Source organism: Pogoniulus pusillus, chromosome 24 (assembly GCF_015220805.1).
Source record: "Pogoniulus pusillus isolate bPogPus1 chromosome 24, bPogPus1.pri, whole genome shotgun sequence".
NCBI classification, from domain to species: domain Eukaryota; kingdom Metazoa; phylum Chordata; class Aves; order Piciformes; family Lybiidae; genus Pogoniulus; species Pogoniulus pusillus.
Genome location: NC_087287.1, coordinates 20,019,316 through 20,033,152, shown reverse-complemented (window position 1 = coordinate 20,033,152; position 13,837 = coordinate 20,019,316). Strand labels below are relative to the sequence as shown.

At 53.3% G+C, this 13,837-nt stretch overlaps 1 protein-coding gene across 3 annotated transcripts in view; it reads left to right on the top strand.

Annotated features, from left to right (window-relative positions):
* KANSL1L (KAT8 regulatory NSL complex subunit 1 like) overlaps positions 1–9,309 on the top strand; it is a 98,615-nt gene extending 89,306 nt beyond the window's left edge. For 2 of the 3 annotated variants that reach the window (XM_064163913.1, XM_064163914.1), the window contains exons 13-15: positions 1,605–1,717; positions 5,397–5,577; positions 7,573–9,309. In XM_064163913.1, coding sequence (XP_064019983.1) covers positions 1,605–1,717; positions 5,397–5,577; positions 7,573–7,821 — 543 coding nt within the window. In that variant the 3' untranslated portion in view covers positions 7,822–9,309. The remainder of the gene's footprint in view (positions 1–1,604; positions 1,718–5,396; positions 5,578–7,572) is intronic. The other variant, XR_010306806.1, reaches the window with a different exon arrangement.
* Positions 9,310–13,837: the final 4,528 nt, after the last annotated feature.

The window sequence follows — 13,837 nt, the reverse complement described above, 5'->3', positions numbered from 1 at the left end:
TTGACACAGCATGGTCTCTGCCAGGAAAAGTGTTGGGTCTGCAATTCTGTGGGGAGATAGATCACAGAATCATAGACTCATAGAATCAAGCAGGTTGGAAGAGAGCTCCAAGCTCAGCCAGCCCAACCTAGCACCCAGCCCTGCCCAACCAACCAGACCATGGCACTAAGTGCCCCAGCCAGGCTTGGCTTCAACACCTCCAGGGATGGCTCTCTCTGACATCAACTTCCTCCTAACATCCAGCCTAGACCTGCCCTGGCACAGCTTCAGACTCTGTCCCCTTCTGTTGTTGCTTGCCTGGCAGCAGAGCCCAACCCCACCTGGCTACAGCCTCCCTGCAGGCAGCTGCAGGCAGCAATGAGCTCTGCCCTCAGCCTCCTCTGCTGCAGGCTGCACACCCCCAGCTCCCTCAGCCTCTCCTCACAGGGCTCTGCTCCAGGCCCCTCCCCAGCCTTGCTGCCCTTCTCTCAACACCTTCCAGCACCTCAACATCTCTCTTGAACTGAGGAGCCCAGAACTGGGCACAGCACTCAAGGTGATTTTGCTTTCTAGGAAGAACTGCCATCAGTTTTCTATGACTCCCTGATTATTCTATAATTCTTTTCCAGGACTGCTCTGGCAGTGCAGCCTCACAGCTCCTATGTTTAGGAATTGTTCTTTCCTAGATTTCCTCTGCCTGTTGCATTGGGAGTGGCATTTAAATCTATGGCTGCAACATTCTTATGCTTTTGCCAGCCTTAGCTTTTTAGGTGAACTTTGAAGAGGTTGGATGGTTTGCAGCACTTGGAAATAACTCTGAGCTCTGCTGGAGGGGTGCAGCCAGGAGCATGCTTTGCCATCTGGGGAGTGAGGGGGAAGGGCAGCAAAGTGCTCCTTAACCCATCCGGGGCTGGAATGCTGCCAAGAGAGGAATGAAGATGGTTCTTTGAAAGTGAAGGTCAGCTGCAGTAGCTACGTCTGTGCTCTACCTAAAATGTTGGCTCTTGTTTGCCTGGGAGCAGTTAGGCAAAGAAGTGCTCAGATGAAGGCCAAAGTCATGCAAATCATTTGCTAAGAAATGGTCTTTTCAAGGCAGAAGCCATTTTCTGCTTGGCTTCGTGGCAGGAATGCAGCTCCTCAGGTTTGATGAGTTCCTCTCCAAGTCCGTGGTGATCTCAGATCTATTTCTCCATGCCTAAAGAGCACCCAGCAATCCCTGCTGCCTCCCAGCCTTCTCCTAAAGCAGTCCCTGGGATTTTTGCTTGCCTTTATTATGTGCTTTTAATACTGCCTCGATTTGCAAATGAATACCTGTCCCCTTAATTTTCTGCCTCTCACCACGGGGAAAAATGTGTTCCTTGCACGGGGGCTGTCATTTCTGTGTGCATTCAGATCAACCACAGGCACGTAAAAGAATGGAGTGAGGGTGACAGCCTCCCAAACAGCAGAGCTGTAGCGAGGAGCTCAGCCCAGAGCACGGGGCTTGATGTGCCCTTATGCTCCACGCGTGCATTGCGTTGCCTCCTCTCGTTAGGTGAACCTCTGCAGGATGATAGAGAACAGCTGCCTTGGCTTCTGGTGGAGTCTGTGATTGTGGCAGCTGCCATCCCTGTGTTCTCTTACAGGTGGAAGATCTGTCAGATGAAGCTTTCTCCTTACGCCACACCAAGTATGAAGAGAGGGAGCGAGCGAGGTGGTCGCTGTGGGAGCAGAGCCGCTGGCCCAGGAGGAATAGCAGGCAGGTGTATGGGCCCTGATGAGAGCTTTCCTTCTGAGCTGCTGGGCTGCAGCAGTTTCAGACACACTATCACACAGAGCTTTGAGAATGAGAGCAGTCTTTAGTGATCAGTTGGTCAGGGGCAGTGCCAGGTATCTTTGGCTTCACAGTGGGGAAGGGAAGGCAGTTCCGAAGCATCGCAGAGATCTGGCGCGGCAGTGACCTGCTTTTAGTGAGCAAGTCTGACTCCTGTCCTGAGCACACAGCTCTGCTGTGCCACCCCCACTCAGTGTCACTTCAGCCACCCGGTGTAACATGGGCCCTTCTTCACTCACTTCAGGTTAAAGTCCACACCAAGGGTCTTGGGCTGTGCCAGGGACGTTGCACTTACAAATGCTATAGTTCGTTCTGACAGGCTTGCTGCTGGTGCAAAGCTCAGCAGTGTCACAGAACCACAGAATCAGTCAGGGTTGGAAGGGAGCACAAGGAGCAGCCAGTTCCAACCCCCACTGCCATGCCCAGGGACACCCTACCCTAGAGCAGGCTGCACACAGCCTCAGCCAGCCTGGCCTCAAACACCTCCAGCCATGGGGCCTCAACCACCTCCCTGGGCAACCCATTCCAGCCTCTCACCACTCTCCTGCTCAACAACTTCCTCCTCACCTCCAGCCTCACTCTCCACACCTCCAGTTTTGCTCCATCCCTCCCACTCCTGCCACTCCCTGACAGCCTAAAAAGTCCCTCCCCAGCTTTTTTGTAGCCCCCTTCAGATCCAGGAAGGCCACAAGAAGGTCACCTGGGAGCCTCCTCTGCTGCAGCCTGCACAGCCCCAACTCTTTCGGTCTGAGCTCACAGCAGAGCTGCTGCAGCCTCTGAGCATCCTCCTGGCCCTGCTCTGGACACTCTCCAGCATCTCCACATCCCTCTTGTCCCAGGGGCTCCAGAACTGGATGCAGTACTCCAGGTGGGGTCTCAGCAGAGCAGAGCAGAGGGGCAGAATCCCCTCCCTGGCCCTGCTGGCCACACTGCTGCTGCTGCAGTCCAGGCTCTGGTTGCTCTCTGAGCTGCAAGTGCACACTGCTGGCTCCTGTTGAGCTTCTCCTCCACCAGCACCCCCAAGTCCCTCTCCTCAGGGCTACTCTCCAGCCATTCCCTGCCCACCCTGGATTTGTGCTTGGCATTGCCTCCACCCAGCTGCAGGACCTTGCACTTGGTCTTGTTGAAGCTCCTGAGCTTGGCTTGTGCCCACCTCTGCAGCCTGCCCAGGTCCCTCTGGATGGATCCCTGCCCTCCAGCCTGGCTGCTGTACCACACAGATTGGTGTGGGCAGCAAACTTGCTGAGGCTGCACTCAGTGCCTCTGTCCATGGCACCCACAGAGATGTGGAACAAGACTGGTGCCAGGACTGAGCCCTGAGGGACTCCACTTGTCTCTGGCCTCCACTTGGCCATGGAGCCATTGCCAGCCACTCTTTGGGTGCAGCCATCAAGCCAGTTCTGCATGCATCAGTGCTCCACCCCTCACACCCATGTGCCACCAGCTTGGAGACCAGGATGTGGTGCGGGACAGTGCCAAAGGCCTTGCTCTGCTCCAGGTCAATGACATCAGCATGACCCCCTAAAAGTCTTACAAATGCCATAGTTCATGCTCACAGGCTTGCTGCTGGTGCAAACTCAGCAGTCTAACCCCTGGAAGTCTTGCAGAAAGCAGTGCCTACTGGAGGGAGCATCATAAAGCTCCACCTGCAATTTGGCCCTGGGAAAACGATTCCCATAATCACTTCAGAAGAGCAGCCTATAAATGCTGGGGTAACATTTGTGCTGTTTACCTGGTGCTTGTGTCTTCTCTTGGGTGAAAGTGAGCCATGGCTCTATGAATAAATAGGCAAAGAGAGGATAAAAGTAGAGCTAAAGCATACTGAGGAATTCTACTGTAAGCAATTTTGAGCAGAAGCTTTAGAAAACATGCTGGAAAGTACAAGTTCTGTGTGTACCCTTAGCTCTGGAACTCCTTCTGAACAACTTGGGAAAGTCTCAGAGCTGTTTGAGTTCAGAAGCAGAGCTGCCACTGGCAGGAGCAGGGGCAGACTTCCACCTGCCATTTGTGTGCTGGTATTTTACATCGAGTTCAAACTCACCTGAAAGGCCAGGCCAGAATTCCTCATCCTTTTAGAATATTTTGACTGCTTTGGAGGTGAGTCCACAGCAGATGTGGGAAGGGGCAGCCCAAGGACCTGCTGTTTCTCCTTGAGTTCCATCGGCACAGTTTGCTGACAGTGCAGTTTGGACTCCGCAGCAAACAATGCCTGGGAACAGCTCAGAGTCACTAACTTACAGTCATAGAATGGTTTAGGTTGGAAGGGACCTCAAGGACCATCAAGTTCCAAACCCCTGCCATAGGCAGGGACACCTCCCACTAGAACAGGTTGCTCAAGGCCTCATCTATCCTGGCCTTGAACATCTCCAGGGAGGTTGTGGAGCACAGAAGCACCCAATGTGATCGTTGATCACATTGGGTGCTTCTGTGCTCCACAACCTCCCTGGGCAACCTGTGCCAGTGTCTCACCACCCTCACTGCAAACAACTTCTTCCTAACAGCCAGTTTCAATCTCCCCTCTGCCAGTTCAAACCCATTCCTCCTCATCATGTCAGTACCAGACCTTGTCAATAGTCCCTCCCCAGCCCTCCTGCAGCCCCCTTCAGATACTGCAAGGCCACTCCAAGGTCTCCTCCAAGCCTTCTCTTCTCCAGGCTGCACAGCCCCAACTCTCTCAGCCTGGCCTCACAGCAGAGCTGCTGCAGCCCTCTCAGCGTTTTGGTGGCCTCCTCTGCACTGGCTCCAGCACTTCCATGTCCTGCTTGTGCTGGGGGCTCCAGAACTGCACCCAGGACTGCAGGTGGGGTGTGAGGAGAGCAGAGCCAAGGGGCACAATCCCCTCCCTTGCCCTGCTGCCCACACTGCTCTTGCTGCAGCCCAGCACAGGGTTGTGTCTGGGCTGCACTCACACTGCAGGCTCCTGTGGAGCTTTGCATCAGCCCAGACCCCCAGGGCCTGTTCCTCAGGGCTGCTCTCAGCCATTCCCCACCCAGCCTGGAGCTGTGCTTGGGATTGCACCCACCCAGGTGCAGGACCTTACACTTGGCCTTGTTGAATGTCGGTAGAATGGCCTGGGCACAGCTCTGCAGCCTGCCCTGGATGGATCCTGCCCTCTAGTGAGTCACCTGTACCACGTAGCTTGGTGCCATCTGCCCACTTGCCGAGGGTGCACTCCATTCCTCTGTCCATGGCACTGACACAGATGTCAAACAGCACTGGTGCCAGCACTGATCCCTGAGGGAGCCACCTGGCAGTGATCTGCAGGTGGACATTGTGCCCTTGGTCAGCACTGTCTGCGTGCAATCATCCTTGTCCACAGCTGCCGTCCTGGTGAGTGGGTGGAGCACGGTGCAGGCGTGGGAGCGAGCAGCAGCCCTGCCTGCTGCAGCCTCTCTCTGGTTAGCTTCTCCCCACGGAGCTTGGCTTTGGCTGCAGCAGGGCTGTCAGGAGCCGCGTGCTTGCCACTGCTCTTCGGATGGGAAACAGGAGGCTGTAGTTAGCTTGTGCAGAAAAACTGAGCCCAGCAAAGAAAGCCTAAAGTGTTGCTGGGGATGTGGGAGGACAGGGACTAGCTCTGACAGCTCTCTTCTCTCACCTACACCAGGTCTTACAGCAGAAACGCCGAGGGCCGACACAGCCACGATGCGGCGCAGAGAGACCAGCACAGCAGCTCCTCTGCCTCGCTGCACCCCTCTGCTGAGCTGCCTTCTGACTCCGCTTCGGAAGCCCATGGCTCTGCTTGCTCAGGCTCTACCCAGCTCTGCAGGGACAGCCAGGAAGCAAAGGTGAGTGCTTCCAGCAGCTTCCAGGTCTGCTCAGGCCAGCAGAGACCACTGCCTCCAACCTTGGACAAAGAAACTGAGCATAACCTCCTGATTCACTAGGATAGACAGCCTGTCTGCAGAGGTCACTTGGACTGAGCATACAGCTCATGCTTTGGGAATCAAGCCCCAGGTCTGTCATGGTCACAACTAGAGCCATGCTCTGTGAATCAAGCCCCAGGTCTGTCGAGGTCACAACTAGAGCCATGCTCTGTGAATCAAGCCCCAGGTCTATCGAGGTCACAACTAGAGCCATGCTTGGGACTCAAGCCCCAGGTCTGTCATGGTCACAACTAGAGCCATGCTCTGTGAATCAAGCCCCAGGTCTGTCGAGGTCACAACTAGAGCCATGCTCTGTGAATCAAGCCCCAGGTCTGTCGAGGTCACAACTAGAGCCATGCTTTGTGAATCAAGCCTCAGGTCTGTCGAGGTCACAACTAGATCCATGCTCTGTTAATCAAGCCTCAGGTCTGTCGAGGTCACAACTAGAGCCATGCTTTGAGAATCAAGCCCCAAGTCTCTCATGGTCACAACTAGAGCCGTGCTCTGTGAATCAAGCCCCAGGTCTATTGAGGTCACAACTAGAGCCATGCTTTGGGAATCAAGCCCCAGGTCTGTCATGGTCACAACTAGAGCCATGCTTTGGGAATCAAGCCCCAGGTCTGTCATGGTCGCAACTAGAGCCATGCTCTCTGAATCAAGCCTCAGGTCTGTCGAGGTCACAACTAGAGCCATGCTTTGTGAATCAAGCCTCAGGTCTGTTGAGGTCACAACTAGAGCCATGCTTTGGGAATCAAGCCCCAAGTCTCTCATGGTCACAACTAGAGCCATGCTTTGTGAATCAAGCCTCAGGTCTGTCGAGGTCACAACTAGAGCCATGCTTTGTGAATCAAGCCTCAGGTCTGTTGAGGTCACAACTAGAGCCATGCTTTGGGAATCAAGCCCCAAGTCTCTCATGGTCACAACTAGAGCCATGCTTTGGGAATCAAGCCCCAGGTCTGTCGAGGTCACAACTAGAGCCATGCTTTGGGAATCAAGCCTCAGGTCTGTTGAGGTCACAACTAGAGCCATGCTTTGGGAATCAAGCCTCAGGTCTGTTGAGGTCACAACTAGAGCCATGCTCTGTGAATCAAGCCTCAGGTCTGTCAACAGTTAAAGATTTCATTGCTCAGCACACACAGCATGTGTTTCTGAAGCAAGCATGGCAGGCCTGGGTTCAGGAATCATAGAATTGTTTGGGTTGGAAAAGACCTCTAGAATGGAGTCCAGCTATCAACCCAACCCCATCATGGCCATTAAACCATCTCACAAAGTGCCATGTCCACACATTCCTTGAGCACCTCCTGGGATGGGGACTCCACCACCTCCCTGGGCAGCCTGTGCCAATCCCTGACCACACTTGCAGCAAAGGAACTGTTCCTAATCTCCAACCTAAGACCTCCTTAGGCATAATTTCAGTCCAAATCCTCTTCTTCTGTCACCTGGTACCGGGGAGAAAAGATCAACCCCCACCTCACTCCAGCCTCCTCTCAGGACACCATGACCCTGCAGGTGCCCCAGGAGGTGAGCTGGGGCTATCTGGGATTCACTTGGAAAGATGTGCCCGCTGTGCTTTCAGGAATGCTGCCCAGGGTACCAGACAGGGTTGATCATTACAGGGTCATGTATCCTGGTGGACTGGTAACATGGAACAGAGCTTCCCTCTTCCAGTGCTGTGCCTGTTCAATTGCAGTTCTGTTAGTAGTTGAAAAGAGAGTGAAGCCAGCTCCCACTGACAGCTCTGCCTGCCTGTTGGGTACTCTGTTGTCTGAGGAGCTCTGCAGACAGCATAAAGACACTCATTTGCTGCTGGATAGCAGATCATTCTGCACAGAGCTGCTCACTTCAGACACTACTCACATCCCTTCTTCCCCGCTTCTCTTTTTCCCACCCTCACTCCTACCCTTTGCTTCCTTTCAGTCTGGCTTGTGGGAGCTCCGAGTTTTTCCACTGACTGATGAAGAGGCAGAAGCTCTGCTGAGCCAAGACCAGGCGAGGACTCGGACTGAAACGGCAGGTGCAGCCCTCCCCAGTGACTCTCTCTGCACTCCACCCACGGCCGCTGGCCCGCCAGACAACGGCCACCCCCCCAGAAAGCAGCCCGCCGAGGAGGCAGGAGAGCAGGAGAAGCTCTGCCTGGGCATCAGCAGCATGAGAAAACAAAGGTGACAGGGAATAAGGTGGTTCATTAGGAAAGCCAATTAAGGTGGACAAAAGCGTAAGGTAACAGCTCTCTGTTCACACGGCATACGACAGCACCATCCAAAGCCTGTCCGTTAGCCGTGCGTAATGTTTGTCTTCTTTCTTGCTTTGTAACAGGCAGGATAAATCCCAAAGACAACACTTTGCTTCTTCCTGACCCCCAGGAGAAAGTAATTGTTTGAAGCTGGAAGTCCAGTGTTCCCCGTGTCGGGAGCGGGCGCACACAAATTGCTGGCACCGTTCGCTTTCTGTTGTCACCTTGCCACAGTTCTTCATAGGCATCTCTTTCTGTTCCGTTAGTTTTCCAATGCAGTTCTGGTTCCAGAGGGTTCTGGCACGGCAGGATGTGCTGCCTGCCTTACCCAGCCACTTCAGCTGAGCACGGAGAAACTCAAACAGGAGTGGGGAGAAGCAGCAGGCTCAGATCATTCTCCCACGTGGCGTGAGCACGGGGCGGGGGTCAGCCTCTCTAAGTGCGTGTGTGTGTGAGCCACGCCTGAGACAAGGGGAGGTGAGAGCCAGCAGGCTCAGAGCATCCAGCTCACATCTCTACTCTGCTCTCAGTAGTGCCAGGGCACCTCTCAGATAGGTGTCCCTCAAGCAATAAGCTAGAACTAGAGCACTGCATTTCAATAGGCAACATATCTGCTACTCAGACAATAGGGTTTCTGCTTCAGCCCTGTGGGTACAGAGACAGAGGGGAAGAGGAGTCGAGTCAGATCAGTGGAATGTTATTTTGGGTCATCTTCCTTCTCTAGTCCTTCAGTAGCTAATGAGGCTCAGAATATTTTGCTTTAATATGTTAAAGACAAAGTCTTGCTCCAGTATCTGTACAGTGCCTTGCAAGAGTCTCAGAGGTATGCCAGCATTTGGTGACTAGCTGAAAAGGAAAAGATGAGTGATGTCTAGGAGACCAATAAAGTTAAAAAGCCCCAAAGCCTTCCATTGTGATTCTGGCTATGAGTTTTCGTTTCAGAGTGAGGAAACCAAAGCAAGTTGTTTCAGCTTGCCCCCAAACAACAGCCTAGTTGGGAATGCATCTGCCATCTCAAGCGGCATTCACGGAGATTAAGCACTGAATGTAGCTGCAAGCCAGCAACAGGAGGTTTTTCTGTGTAGGACAGTGGAAGGCAATTTAATAGAAGCCTCTGGTTTGGTGCAGAATTTTCTTCCACCTCTAACACCTGGAATGGCCCTGCCAGGTGACCCAGTTCTAACGTCCATTCAAATCTCTGGTGGGTCACAGTTGGAGGAGGTGGAGGCTGGCGGCTGGAGCCAGCTGAGCGGAGGCTCCACACTACAAACTATTGCTACATTGTAGTTTATTGCACATTCTGAGTATTTTTTAAAACACTTTTTTAACACTGGTTTGTCTTAAACTTGAATCTTGCTTCAGTGTCTGATACAATAATCTTTGATGCAAGGTGGGGTTTGTAATTAAAAGTTATTTCTATACGTGTTGTATGTAGTCTGAATTTGATGGCCTGTAGAAGCCAAGAGCCATCAGTGACACTTCCCCTTGGCACACAGACCTGCTCGCCCCGAGGCTGGCTTTGCAGACACACCAAAGAGGCAGCAAGCAACAGCAGCAGCACCGTGCAGGTGCTGTGAGGCTAAGGTCCCCCTCTCTGTCTCAATACAGAGGTGGATTTTCCTACCTCTCTTGCTGGGGAAAGCTTTCTGAAAGTTCCAAGTCTCGTAGAACCAGAGAAAGGTCTGGGTTGGAAGGGACCTCCAGAGCTCATCCAGTCCAACCTCTCTGCACTCAGCAGGGACAGCCTCAACTAGATCAGGTTGCCCACAGCCCTATCAAGTCTCACCTTGAAGACCTCCAGGCATGGGGCCTCAACCACCTCCCTGGGCAACCTGTTGCAGTGTTCCAGCAGCCTCTTGTGCAGAACTTGTTCCTCACATCCAATCTCAATCTGCTGTGCTCTAGTTTGAAGCCATTGCCCTCCTGTCCCTGCAGGCCTTTGCAGACAGTCTCTCTGCAGCCTTCTTGTAGCCCCCTTCAAATATTATTAGGTGTCCCTGGAGCCTTCTCCAGGCTGAACACCTCCAGCCTGTGCTTGTAGCTCAGATGCTTTGCAGGTCTTTTCCTTACCCATATCCATGCCTTAAGAAGCCTGATCCAACTAGTTCTCACCCAGCCTCCTTGTAAGGTCTGAGCTTCCTGATCTGTCTGAGCCCTGGGGCAGTATGAGCAGTTTCTGCAATGCAGGAGATGGGACAGAGCAAGCAGAGCAGCCAGCTACTGCCTTCCATGTTCTGAGGGTGCTGTCAGGAACTGGCAATACAGCTTTTCAGAGGAAGGGGACAGGGGAGTGCTTTGGAGGGGAGTTAAAACCAGGCCAAAGCCCCTGTGTGACGGGAGCCTCGTTAGCCAGCTTTGGTCAGTCTGTTGCTGCCCAGCTGTGGTGTGCTGCTGAGCCATGGCTGCTGGGTCAGTCTGCAGTGTGTTGGCCTATAGCAGCTCACCAGCGGCAGGATTATCCACACAAGCACATTTTCCTTGTCCCCTCTTTAGATCTTCCTGTTGAGCACTGCGGGAAGCAGTTAGCATCTCAGGAGGCAGCAATAAAAAGGGTAGCCAGAGAAAGGCCACGCAGCCAGGAGACTGCAGAACCTCCCTGGAGAAACTATGACGATGTTTGGTCATTGCCTCCCCACTGGCAGAACTCTTCTCTCCAAGAGCTGCTCGTTCCTGTGTCAGCAAACTTCCAAGAGCTGCCTGCATGACTGCATGGCCAGACTTTCTTCCTCCCCGAGTGCTGGTGGCATGGAGGTTGCTGCGGTCAGGTGAGCAGTGGCACACACAAGTGTGGCAGGCAAAGGCCAGTGGGAGGGGTGACCCAGAACAGGCTGCATGTAATGCTTTTCTCACATCAGCCACCTGCCTCCTTCACCTGGCAGAGCAGCTGGGGAACAGCGTGCACAAGGCTGCTCCGCACCCACAGCACCTCCCAGCGTTTGCCACCTTTGTGCTGCTCTGCCCTGCCCTCTATCTCTGCTCTTCATGTCTGCTCCAGCCACTGAGGCACCTGTTTTTTTCCCAGTATCCCCATGTCACTACTGGGACAAGGTTAGAAACCTTGCTTTAACTGAACTTGGTCACAGGACCAGTCCCCTCCTTTCAGCTAGCTTCCTTCCCCATGCTGCTTGCAGCTGGAATTGGGATTAGGGCTCTAAGCCCTTCTCCCTGCCAAGCTGGACTCCTAGCTCCAGACAGCTCAGTCTGTGCATGAGTGCTGTGCTCATGAGGAAGCTGCTGGAGGCAAGCCTGATTGAGAGCTGAGTGCCAGGCTCATGCTTGAGGCCATAAAACATGTGAGAAACTCTTGCTTGTCAAAGTTCTGAACACAAGGGAGGCAAAAAAAGCCCCCAAGCTGATTGTCTTCTGGCTGCTAATGCTGAGGAGAGCTGTCAGTGCTGCTCCTGGTGCTGTGGCTGAAGCCACCAACACTCTCGAGTACCAACTTAGGTGTGATGCACCAAGGCCCACACACATCAAGATGGAGTGCTGCAGCTTCACCAGGAAGGCAGTTTCCCTTGTGCCCTAGTTACCAAGTGACACACTTTAAGGCCACCTGTTGTGCTCCCTGCTGCTGTGAGAGCTGACACACTTCATCCTTGCATCCAGGCCCTCCATGGAAAGCAGTACAAATATCACAAACCTCTCAGCCCACTGAAGTTAAGCCTGATGTGTGCCCACTACACTGTTTTGTCTTGCTCAGGGACGTGCACTCTTCCACCCTGTGGAGCACACAGAGCTCAGCTCTGTGTTTCTCTTCTGCTGTTTTCCAGGGCAGAGCCTTTGCTCTGTCAGATCATCCTGGACCTCCAGCCCATGTGACTCACCACCAGCCTATGCAGTCCCTTGTTGCTGAAACTGCTTTATCAGAGCATTGCAACATCTGACACTCCTGGGGGTTATTTGGCTCAGTGGATACCATGCAGCAGCTCTCCCAGTTTTCATGTCACTGCCTGGTTCAAGTCCTGCAGCTGTGGCACTTCTGGTGTGGGGTAACATTAGTACATTTGAAGAACAGACCTAAGCAGAGGCTAACAGATTGTTAATGTACAGAGGCAAGGAACAGGAGTAGTCCAAAGCATTAAAAGTATCCCTGTTGCTACTTCCATGCATACTCTCTGGTCACTAAAAGCTTTAATCCTGAATGTATAAAGAGCTGCTGCAGTAGCAGGTAGCTGGGGCAGGTTAGTCTGCAGAGGAGAAGGCTGAGAGGGTATCTGAGCAATGTCTATCAAGAGCTGAGGGCTGGGGGGCAGGAAGGAACAGGGACAGCCTCTGCTCATTTGTGCCCTGCCACAGGACAAGGGGCAAGGGATGCAAACTGCAGCACAGCAAGTTCCAGCTCAACAAGAGCAACAACTTTGTTGCTTGTGAGGCTAACAGAGTCCTGGCACAGGCTGCCCAGAGAGCCTTTGCAGGCTTGTTTGGATGTGTTCCTATGCAACCTGGATTCTTTGGTCCTGCTCTGGCAGGGGTGGGGCCTGGAAGATCTCCAGAGGTCCTTTCCAACCCCTAACATCCTTCGAATGGGATTTAAATGGAAAGAAACAATTAAGTGATTTTACTGCATAACTTGTGCCTCCTGACCCGAGGATGCAAGAGAAGTGCAAACTACCAGATTTAAACCACCACCACAGTAACTACAACCTGTGAGAGAAAACCTGCATGGCTGCAGCAGCAGTTCACTAGCATGACTCTGGGCCATCCCTACGTAAGCACAGTCCCCTCCAAAGGAATCAGACAAAAAAGGCAGGAGTTGTGTGATTATCTTTGCAGGCCAGTCAACAGCAGGCAGCAGGGACACTGAGCTGTGGCCCTGCTGCTGCCAGTAGCATGAAGACACATTTCCAAGTCCTAAAGGAAGTTTTCAAAGCATTTTGTGGCTGCTTAGCCTGGCCTGAGATACCTGAGCCACGACTGTTCCTCTGTGCGGTGTCAAAGCTCCCTGCAGCTTTCCAAAAGCACAGCTAAGCTGCTTTAACACATCCAGCAGCCATGCGGCTGCTCACCCTTCCCAGCCAAGCTTTCTTTGGGCAAACTTCTGAACAATGTCTTCAGTGCAGGTCTGGATGGTTCCATTTTTCTTTTCCTAGTTCTCAGATGAAGTTGCAAGTAGAAACAGGAAGCAAAGACATTTGTTTGCCTAACCCCCAGTTACCACAGAGGAAAGACTTCAGCCATGCCAGACACTTGTCTGGGCTGTTTGAACTAGCCCTAGCTCCACCTACTCATGATGGCAGTGACCCACGCTGCACCAGAAGAAGGAGCTCCTCAGCTTTAGCTGCTGCAGCATTTGCTAACAGGTGCGAGAAGAGAGCTGCCTTTGGCCATGTGGAAATGGACCTGCTGCTGCTGTGCCTCCTGGCCTGTCCCCCTGTGACAGCAGCCTGGTTGCAACCCTTCTGTTAGGACAGCTTCACGGGAAAAGTACCACAGACACCACCACAACATACTGGAGCCAGTAAGACTCATCAGAGCCAGGGCAGGCAGCTCTACCTAGAATGACCTGCTCAGGTATTCCTCTACTGCGCTGTGACTTGCACCTTTCACATGCCCCAGCAGGCCGGCAGAAGGCATGAGAACTATTTGGCCTGCCAGCCAAGAGCAGCGCTGAGCCGCTGGGCAGCCGCCTGCCTGCCCTGCATTCCTGCTCCCTCGCTGCCCCGGGCACACCGACAGCACGGGGCCTGCAGCCGAGACAAGGGCTCTAACCACCTGCGGCCGTGACAGCAGCATCCTTCCACCTCCAGTAATCCGACACAGCTGCCCTAGCCAGCTCCTTGAAAGCTACAATCGAAGGTGTCTCCTGGTACAGCTGCTGCACTGACTTGTCTGATGTGCAAGTACCTTCCACACCGCGAAAGCAGAGCAGCTGTGGGATTTGTGAGCCCTCTCCAACCAGCATTTCCCCGAACTCACTGCCAAGAAGAGTCGTTTGACGGTCAGCCAAAG